General features: G+C 64.0%; 1 protein-coding gene across 1 annotated transcript; it reads right to left on the reverse strand.

The window, feature by feature from the left end:
- Window positions 1-651: 651 nt before the first annotated feature.
- On the reverse strand, window positions 652-4,167 carry PIM3 (Pim-3 proto-oncogene, serine/threonine kinase). Its single transcript, XM_019712368.3, has 6 exons — window positions 3,613-4,167; window positions 3,398-3,507; window positions 3,258-3,308; window positions 2,809-3,178; window positions 1,896-2,072; window positions 652-1,810 (listed from the first exon to the last, which is right to left on the reverse strand). The coding sequence occupies exons 1-6, from the start codon at window positions 3,695-3,697 to the stop codon at window positions 1,623-1,625; spliced, it is 981 nt and encodes a 326-aa protein (XP_019567927.2). The 5' UTR covers window positions 3,698-4,167; the 3' UTR covers window positions 652-1,622.
- Window positions 4,168-9,926: the final 5,759 nt, after the last annotated feature.

The raw sequence follows: 9,926 nt of genomic DNA on the forward strand, positions 1-9,926 counted from the left end.
CCTGGAGGGGCGGTCATGCCCTTCATGCTGTGGCCTGACCCCAACACTACGCCTGGACCTAGCCATGGCTCGCACCAGCCCGCCCTGCCCTACAGCTGCCAACCAGGGCCCACCCACACCATCACTCCCACCCACACCCACCTGTTCTCTGCACCTGACATTCTTCCCCCCGTTCCACCAAGCAAACCTGTGCTCATCCTTTAGAACCCCTTCCAGCCGTCTGTGGGGCAGCGTGAGCTGCTCCCCACGCACACCTCTGGTCTGCCTGCTTGGCCTACAAGGGCCCCTTCCTTTTCCCGCCTGACTGGAGAACAGGTCAGCGGTCCTCTTGGGGCCACCACCAGATATGGCCTCCAGACTAGTGGCAGCTATGTCAACACCCACCCCCCACAACCCCGGGTCCGGTTCCCTGCCCCTCCCAGAGGCCCCCGATGGCACAGCCTACTGCCCACTCCCTCAGGTACAACAGGGGCAGTAATGGGGTGGCAAGGAGGCCAAAAGCCTCCCACTGGACTTCCCGCCTAAGCCCCGCCCACCATGCTGCCTCCTCAAAGGAATGGGGAGGATGGTTACCCAGGGACCAGAGGCCCTTTCTCCCATAACCTTCTCTCTCTCACCCCAGGCCCCCAACCCAATAAACACAGATATCTGTTATATACAAAACAATTTACTTGAAATACCTGTATAAAAAATACGATTTCCAGACATCTTACTTTTGAACTAAAAGAACCCCTGTCCCTGATGCCCACACACTGGGACCACAGAAACAGCTCCTAAAATAAATTAAAGGCTTGAGACTCTGTCCCCCCACCCCCAGCTTCCAGAGCCAACAAGCAGACTGTACAAGAACAATAATTTAAAACCCACCCCCCAGGGCACAGAGCCCCAAGGTGGCAGTCACCCACTCCCCTTAAATTAGCCACTGTACAAGTCCATCCTCTGACAGACGCAGGTAGGGTTGGGACCTGGGGTCCACACACAGCCACTCCCTCTCCAGCCTCAGGGGCCTAGAGAAGCAGGGCTGCTGGGAAGGACCCCCCACAAATAAATTAAACAATAAATAGCCCTCCGCGGGGGTCACACCATAAATAGACGTGCACACGCACACGCACACACGCACGGTGCATGAGTGTGGGCAGCAGAGGCCTGAACGTTGCATTGCTTGTGCACAGACATGCCCAGACGAACACTGAAGGACAAGGGTGGGTGCGGGAGGTGGGCACGAGGGACCCTGTGCCCGGTGAGACGAGGCCACAGGACAGAGAATGCTCCTGGTCTAACTTGGTCAGATGGGGAGGCGCGGAGGGCCGACAGCACTGCCTCCCAGAAGCACAGGACAGGGACAGTCTTGGGGTCAGGCACCCGCCCAGGACAGGCGGGACCTCGCTTCGACTGGAGGTCTTTGGACAGACAGAGCTTGAGAATACCAAGTCCCGTGAAAGCAGCGTTCGAAAAGGCACTCAAAGCAAAGGAAACAGGCCCGGTGCCAAAGGCAAAGGTCACCAGGAGTTAGAGGTCACTGCTTTCTCAAGGAGCAGGCAGCCCTGACAGGACAGGCCCTACAGGGGCCATGCTGGGGCAGGTGGTCCCTCTGGTCCCACAAGCCAGGTGCAGGTTCCTCCTCATAAGCTCTCACTGCTGGAGGTGGTGCTGGCCCCGTCATCTGCATCCAGGGCACAGAGCCGCAAGTCACAGCTTTCGGAGGCGCCCCCGTCTTCCCCCAGCATCCAGGGATGGGTGGAGATCTGGTCCAGGGAGGGCCGCTCGGAGGGCCTCAGGGACAGACACCACTGAATGAGCTGCTGGCACTCTACAGGGGAGGAGAGAGGGTCAGGAAGGGGCCAGCTCCCGGTACCCCTCATTCCGTGCCGGCCCAGTCCAGGCCCCTCGCACACCTGGGGAGACCCTCCTCCGGAAGAAGAGGCGGCCCCGCAGAATCTCCTCGTCCTGCTCGAAGGGGATGTCCCCACACACCATGTCATAGAGCAGCACGCCCAGAGACCAGACGGTGGCAGAGCGCCCGTGGTAGCGGTGATAGCGGATCCACTCCGGAGGGCTGTACACCCGGGTGCCTGAGGAACACACATGGCTTAGGACGCACACCCAGGTGCCAGCAGCGCACGGAAACACCATGACTCTGAGCTCGCAGTGAATCATCTCAGAGGCCTCAACCAGAAGAGGGAGCCAGCCTCGAAAACCTGCTTGTCATCACCCTGGAAAAACCCCACGGGCGTGGCCTCCCCAGGGCTGGCCTAGCTGGGGGAGGAGCCGGTCACATGGGCGACGGCTCGGGTTTCACAACAAACAGATGTGAGATGAGGATTCGAAGCGGGGCCCAGGGAGGCGGAAGGGAGAGGAAGAGCAAGAGCGGGCAGAGAGGAGGGGGGAGGAGTGGGCGGGCGGGGAGCCCCGGCTTCCCCGAGCTCCGCAATGCGGGGATTTCTGCAATGCGGGGTTTTCTGCCAGCGCCCCCGCGCTCGCTGGGCACGCACGCAGCGCCCGCCCCCACGCAAGCGGCGGCCGGAGCAGCACCGGCTCTAACATCACCAGGGTCTGGGGCACTCCCCATACGGACACCCGCGCAAACACTGCGACCTCACGGTCCCCCGCCCGAGGGCGCGCCCCAACACCACCGGAGACGGCAGTCTCGAGCCTGCCCCTCGCCCCCACCCACCACGAACCCGCTCGAGATCCTCGGCTTAGTGCCCACTTGAGCGTGCCCGAAGCGGCGCGTGGCCTCAACAGTCACCAGCCCCCGCCACCCTCCCGCGGGCGTTACTGGTCGCTGGAACGCCAGCCCGCGCTCACCGTCGAAGTCGGTGTAGACTGTGTCCTTGAGCAGCGCGCCCGAGCCGAAGTCGATGAGCTTGAGCTCCCCCGAGCGCAAGTCCACCAGCAAGTTCTCGTCCTTGATGTCGCGGTGCACCACCCCGCAGGCGTGGCAGTGGCGCACGGCGGCCAGCACCTGCGCGAAGAAGCGGCGCGCCAGGGGCTCATCGAGTGCGCCGCGCTCCGTGATGAAGTCGAAAAGGTCCTGGGCCGGCTCAGGCCGCTCGAGCACCAGCAGGAAGCCGTCGGGCCGCTCGAACCAGTCCAACAGGCGGATGACGCCGCGCGCGCCGCCCGCCGCGCCCACCTTACGCAGCAACACAACCTCCAGGGGCACGGCCGCGCCGCCCTGGGGGACACAGCGGTCAGCGTACACAGTCCGCAGCCCAGACCCCGCCGACAGCCCGCCCGCTCGGCCCCACACTTACGATGCTACCCCACTCGGTCACCCGCTCCTTCTCCACGTGTTTCACGGCCACCTGGGGGGACGGAAGGGGTCAGGCCCGGTCGGCTGCGACCACACGCGCTCTGGGCAAGAAACCCAAGTCCGCCCGGCGACCCGACTCACCGGGAGCCCGTCGGCGATGCGGTTGCCCGCGTAGACCGTGCCGAATCCGCCGCTGCCCAGCACGGCGCCCACCTGGTACACCTTCTCGAAACTCTCCTTGTCTGCCTTGGCTGTGGGGACCGTGCGGGCGGGGTTGGTAAGGCACGGTACGCCCCCAACCCTCAATCCCCAAACCCCGACGCCCCCGGTCCCCCAATCTCCGGCCCCGCGCGTACCAGGCTGCAGGATCTTAACCGGGAGATGCTCCACGCCGCCCGGCCCGCAAAGGTGCGCCAGGGAACCGAACTTGGAGAGCAGCATCGCGGGCGGCAGCGGGGCCCGGGCCCGAGGCCTCCGGGCTCTGCGCCGCCTCTCGCCGGGCTCGGCTCCCCGCGCGGTCGCGGGAGAGCGGCCTCCCTTGGCCGCGCGGAGCCCTGAGCCCCGGATGGCGAGCGGGCGCTGGGAGGAGAACGCTGCGGAAGCACCGGCTTTCGGAATGCCGAAACCCGCGCTGGCGAGGCTGTCGCGCGACGCAGTGGCCCCAGCCGAGCCCTCGTGGACCTCGTGAACGCGCAGAAGGCCAAGCAGCTCACACGCCCCGGCCGCCTCGCCCCGGGGTTTTGGACCGCGGATGCCTGTATCCCTCCGCGGGGGCGGGGAGAGTGAGACCGGGGAGAGTGAGGCCCCGCCCCCTTCCGCGGGGATCCGCGCCGCGGAGTTGTCCCAGGGAACCGGGGCAAGCAGCCGAGGCGACTGAGAGAAGAGGCCGGGCGCCCCTTCCCGGGATTGGCAGGGGTCGGCGCGGGGTGGGGGGAGGGAGGTGCAGCGAACCGCCCGGGACTATCTCTGTGTAGTAGAACCGCGGAAGTGCACAGCGTGGCGCGTCTCTTCTGCGTTCACACACACACGGTCCGCGCACGCGCAGCTCCTGCGCGGGCGGGGGCCGAGGCGTGTAGGGAGGGGCCGCGTAAGCCAATGGGAGCCGGGGTTTCCAAAGGGCACCGGAGCCCCAGCCAATGGTGGCGCGCGGACGGGGTGGGGACTCGTACACCCCGCTCAGGCTGCGCAGAGAAGGTCATCTGCGACACGCGCGCCTTCCTTGCTGGACCTTGTAGCGGTTGGCTGGACTGCGGGATGTAGAGCGCGCTGGGGTCTGAGGACGGGCGGGATCCGGGCGGCCTGGCCGTGCGTGTGTCGGCGTCTCGGGCAGTGCGCGCACGTCCGCCAAGTGGCCCGGCGTGAGGATGCGGCGCCGTGCGCTCGGGGACTCCGCTCCGCGGCAGCGTTCCGGGACCCCGCCCACCCTGGGGCCGCAGTTCTGACCCGGTCTTGACCTCAAGCCCGCACCCGAGGTCCCTCCCTAACCACGCCTCCCTTTGCTGGAACCTTTGCCCTGCTGTCCTCGTGCCTAGAGCACCCTCCCCTGCTCTCCACCCCCGGACTGCCCTCCAGGCCCACCTGCTGACCACCTCTATCACGGAGCTCACCTTGCCCACTGCAGTCAGGACCCGAACCAGACCAGGTCTAAATGGGCTTGGTCGGGACCTCACCTTGTTCTCTGCCTTGTGTGCTACACAGACTCACCTGTGTGGAGTGATCAACCCCACGGATTGCCAGCCAAGGTCACTGGTCTGAGCAGCTCAGGACTCCGGCTGTGAGCAGTTCTCCGAGTCAGGATGTCCCTGCCTCCCACACAGTCCTAGAGAGGGTTGGGGGAGCCAGGGACCAAGGTACTGGTCCTGGCATCGCAGGCGCTTCCAGCAACCCCTAGGGTGGCCCCAAAACATGCACAGGCTGGCCTACAGTCTCCCTCAGCACACCCAACCTCCCCCAAGTCACACCCCTTCACTGCCATTATCACTGTCCCAGGGCAGAAAGTGGACCCTCCACTCGTACAGCTCTTAGGGTCTTGCCTTACGGGAACTCTAATCCTCCTGCAGTGTGGGCCCACGAAAGGAGGGCTGGGGTTTGGCCAATAAACTGTGGGCCGCAGGCCAGTGCAGGGCACCCCATGGGTCAGATCCAAGGTAGGATGCCAGAGCCCACCCCTTCAGCGGAATCCACGCAGCACATGTGGAGAAGGAGGGGCTATTGTCCACTTGTGGGTCCTTCCAGAGGACCAGCAAAAGGTCCCCCAAGCCTGGCCCCCTCAGGTCAGGCTGTTAGGGTTCCCAGACCTACAGCCAGTCCTAGGGTCGGGGAGGGCAGGAGCCCTGGAGGGTGTTGTGAGCTCCCCAGTGGCCTCCCCAGTTGGACTTCAGCCTTGCGTGTGACCATCCAGGCCAGTCCTCTCGCATGCCCTGGCCTGTATGCCCAGCTGGTCCCTGGCTCTGGGAGTCAGCCTTGGGAGGCCGTCAGCCCCAGCACCGCAGCAGCTTGATGAAAACCTCCAGTCTCCTGGAAGGGATGATGTGTGTTCCACCAGTGCTGCGCTCACCCGCCACCCCAGTTCTGAAGGTGGGCTGTCTGTCTGTGGAGGGCTGCAGGAGTCTGGCTGCCGGCCTGGTCTGGGAGTGGGGGACAGAGCAGGAGGCAGACTCTTTCCTGTGGTAGAAATTTTCTTAGAGCCTTCATCCCTCTCTGACACTGTCGGGTGTGTTATGTGAGCCTCTGTGTGTGTGTGTGCGCGCATGTGTGCTCGCCCTGCACCGAGTTCCGTGAAGGGTCAGAATGGACTGGCACACCTTGCAGGGGCTGTCCTTCTGCCTCGGGGGCATCTTTCAGGCTCCATCCGACCCAAGGACTGGACTGGGCAGGGGGCCTGGTATCTGTTTGTGCAGCCACCCAAGGCCCCATGTCCACTCTGGTACTCCAGACAACGGTGCCCAGTGGGCAGGGCTCAGGCAGGGTGCTGCCTACCTCACCCCAACTCTACCCTGCTGATGGGCATGACCCACCCTATTTCTCTGCTTGGCAAACTAAGGCTCTTAGGGATCTGTCTGCCCAGCTGTGGAGCCCCCGCCCTCCTTATATGGGGGGTAAAGCCAAATCTGATACCCAAGGGTCTTGCGACTTCTGCCCTGGGTAAGTGACCCAGGCCACTTCTCCCCTGCAGTCTGAGCCACACACATACCCAGCCGCGTCTCTGAATGTACATGATACCAGTGCCTGTTATTTCCTGGTTCCTGGAAGGTCCATCCGGTGGGCCTTAAAAATAGTTCTGGACCCCACAGGCAGGCCCAGCCCAGGTCAGCAACCCCACCAGCAGCAGCACTGGGGCCACTTCTGCAGACAGCAGGAAGAGGCCACCAGGAGGAGGGTTCGGCTGGGGTTGAGGCACGAAGTCCTCATCCTGCTGTCCCACTGACCGAAGACGGCCAGGCTGTGTCCCTTGGCCTCCCGCCACCCCTCAGGTTGACCAAGGCTCAGGCCAGCGTGGGGCGGGCACCTCTTTGAGTTCCTGTCCTCTCAAGGCAGGCGTTTCCCAAGGAGGGGAGCAGGCTGGATCCTACCAGAGCACGGCACCACCTCCCCTCGTCCTGGAAACAGTCCACCCCTGCCCTGCACAGCCAACACCACCAGGTTACCCTGTCCTGCTGGCCAGGGGAGTCATACTGTTGCCACGGGTATGAGCTCAGCTGGACTCCCTGGATTAGGGTAGAAGAGGAGGGTGGCTGGAAGGTGGCCTAGGCCACTCACACTCTGTCTCCCATAGTCACACACACAGGTACACACACAGACCTTCACACACATACACACATATACAGGTAAACACTCATACCCTACACAGACACACATAGGTCACCACACAAACAAGTACACACACCCCACACAGACCATCACACGTGTACACACACATAGGTACACCCTCATACCCCATACAGATTGTCATACACAAACACGTCCACAGAGCTGGGGACACATCCATCATAGCAGGAGTGTGGGGGGCAGCGATGCATACTCATGGGCCTCCTCCCCGTGTCCCCAGGCCCCCTGGTTTCATGGGGCGGTGCCTGCCCTGCCCCAGCCCCCCACAGGCCAGGCCTTGGCCCTCTTGCCCCTGTCCACCCCAGGCCCCATGCCAACCACCAAGGCCTTCTCCATTAGCCACTTTCTAGCTGTACCCCTGCCCTGGCTCTCAATGCCCCTCCACCCAGGCCATGCCTGGGGGACCCCCACCTGCCGCTCATCTACCCCCAAGCCTGTGGTTCTGCCTCACCTCCCAAACCTACCCGCCAGCCCACCTGTCCTCTGGCATCTCTCCCAGCTCCCACCTCGTGCTCCCTCAGCTTCCCAGGTCCTCCCAGCTCCCCCTGACAGCAGGTCACTGTCCTGCCTCCAATTCTCCAGGGCTGCCCTGCACCAGCAGGGTCACAGCCATCACCCTGAGTCCCCTCCGCCCTCCAGTACCATTGCAGGAAGCCCTGGCCCACCTGGGCCTGCCCCCTCCCCAACCAGTGTGGCCTGACTCCACAGCTTCACAGGCGGCCAGCTTCGCGTGGGCATCCACCCCTACCGAGACCCCACTGGGCTCTGGGAGCTCTGTGCCGGACCAGCCCTGCACCCCCTGTGCCTGCACAGGGCTGCTGCCTGGCCTGTTGGGGAGGGCCCTTCCCTCTAGGCTTCTCGCCTGCATCACAGCCTCTCACCCGCCGGGAGGAGAGCCAGAAGAGCCAGGCTGGGGTTTTGCAATGTTCACCAAAGGTGACCAGGGAGGGCCTGGGCTGAGGTGGGTGGTGCCTGCATGAACTCTGGCCTGGGATGGGGCCAGGCCGCCCCGGGCAGTGGGCACAGTGTCAGCACTGAACCAGCTCCCCAGCCACTTTGCCGGGCCTCACACCTTGGCCTTCCCGCCTTCCCTGGGCCTCCCTGCAGTGCCCCTGCAGTGCCTCCCATTCTCCCTGTGATTCTGTCTCCTTTGGGACCTCTGTTGGGACCATCCTCTGATGCAGCTGAGTACCCCAGCCCAGGCCTCGCTCTGCCACTGACCTACACCCAAACCATGGGCATGTCCCAGCCTGAATCTCTGCATCTGGGGGGACTCTGGTCGCCCCTGTGCAGGCCCGGGAGGAAGGTGCAGCGAGATGTCTGTGAGGTGCTTCTGGCATACAATAGGAGCCTAATAGATGCAGCTATGGAAGCTCTAGCTGTTGCAGGCATAGGCCCCGGACTTCATCCATAGGGTCCAGGGGACTCCCTGGAATGGGGGTGACTGGGCCAGGTCACCTCTGGGGTCAGGCCCTCAGACGGAGGAGCCCAGCCTGGGTGGGCCTGGGGGAGGGCTGCTTCTTTATGCCCCCGGCCCGGAACCCCACTGCCTGAGCCCAGTGGCAGAGGCCACCTCTCAGAAGGTGGCCACCTCCCAGGCCAGCCAGGGAGATCCAGGCGGTGTCTGTGGACGGTGCCAGGCTGGACAGGCCATTCTGCGCCTCTGCGCTGGCTCCAGCATGCAGATGAGGACCAGACACAGAAGGGGCTGTGGAGGGGGTGCCCCAGGAGCTGCAAACTGGGCTGTGCTTATTTGCCTCTGGGTTGCATGTGGCTCCCACAGGCCAAGTTCCAGGAGCCCTGTAGGCAGTGGGGCCCGCATGGGGCTTCCTAGAGGAGGAGGCCCAGCTCAACTGAGTCTGCAAGTCTGAGCCAAACAGGAAGAGGGCGTGAGGGCAGTCAGCACCTGTGGCCGCCAGAGGCTGCGCTGGGGACACAGTGGGGCCAGGGTTTGGGGATAAGAGCTGTGCACTTTGGGGGCAGCTGAAAGTTCTGTCTCAAGGAGAAGGGGCTGGTGGCCTGAGTCCCGGGGCACTTGGGGGGCTGACTCAGGCCACACACCACACTCAGGCCATGGAAGAGACACCCTACAAATGGACCCCAGGGCCTCCAGAGGATGGGCCCCCCCAGAGGGCCTAGTCACAGCAAATGTGGTCTCGGGACACAGCAATGGCCTTGGAGACACGTCGAGGGAGCACCTCCTACTCACTCAGGTGTGCCTGCCGCGTCCCTCAGTGGGTGTTGCTTTCAAACCACATCAGAGGGGGTGGCCTGTGGGGCTGTTGGGGGGATAGACTCAGGGAAAGGACAAGCCCGTGGGTGGCAACTGGCCTAGCCGGGCAGACAAGAGAGTGTCACTGCCAGCACGTGACCCGCATCCAAGAACGGGTCAGGCTAGGAGAGAAGTGGGGCAGGGTGGAAGCCTGCCCTGGCCCCGCCCTGCCAGCCCCAGGCATCACCCACGCAGCTCAGAGCCTGCAAGCCCCTGGGGGTCCCCTCCTTTGATGGTTCGGAAATAGAGTCAGTGGGAGACAGTTCTCCTGCGCCTCGGGTCGGGGGTGTCAGTGGTTCCAAGGAAAGTCCACTGTGTCCCAAGTTCTGCTCATGGAGAAAGGATGACAACTGGGCTGGCCACAGTACCCTGGAGCCACACACTGAGTCACGAGGTGCCCTGGACCCTGCCTCAGCCAGCCCCCTCCTTTCTGTATCTGCTGGGAGTGGACCCGGGCCTGTGGGCAGGGGACGGGTCCTAGAAGCCACAGCCTGCACGTGGAGCCGGGCCAGGGCATGGGGCAAGCCTGCTGGATGGGCCCCTGAGGCTGAGCCCCTCCAGTCTGTGTGG

The sequence above is a fragment of the Rhinolophus sinicus genome, chromosome 1 (genome assembly GCF_057876585.1).
Source record: "Rhinolophus sinicus isolate RSI-liver-muscle chromosome 1, RSI-T2T, whole genome shotgun sequence".
NCBI classification, from domain to species: Eukaryota; Metazoa; Chordata; class Mammalia; order Chiroptera; family Rhinolophidae; genus Rhinolophus; species Rhinolophus sinicus.

Coding starts and splice junctions, on each gene's coding strand:
- PIM3 (XM_019712368.3), bottom strand. CDS start 3,697: ATGCTGCTCTCCAAGTTCGGTTCCCTGGCGCACCTTTGCGGGCCGGGC. Junction 3,179..3,257: donor TGACCGAGTGGGGTAGCATC/GTAAGTGTGGGG, acceptor TGTGTCCCCCAG/GGCGGCGCGGCCGTGCCCCT. Junction 2,073..2,808: donor AGTCTACACCGACTTCGACG/GTGAGCGCGGGC, acceptor TGTGTTCCTCAG/GCACCCGGGTGTACAGCCCT.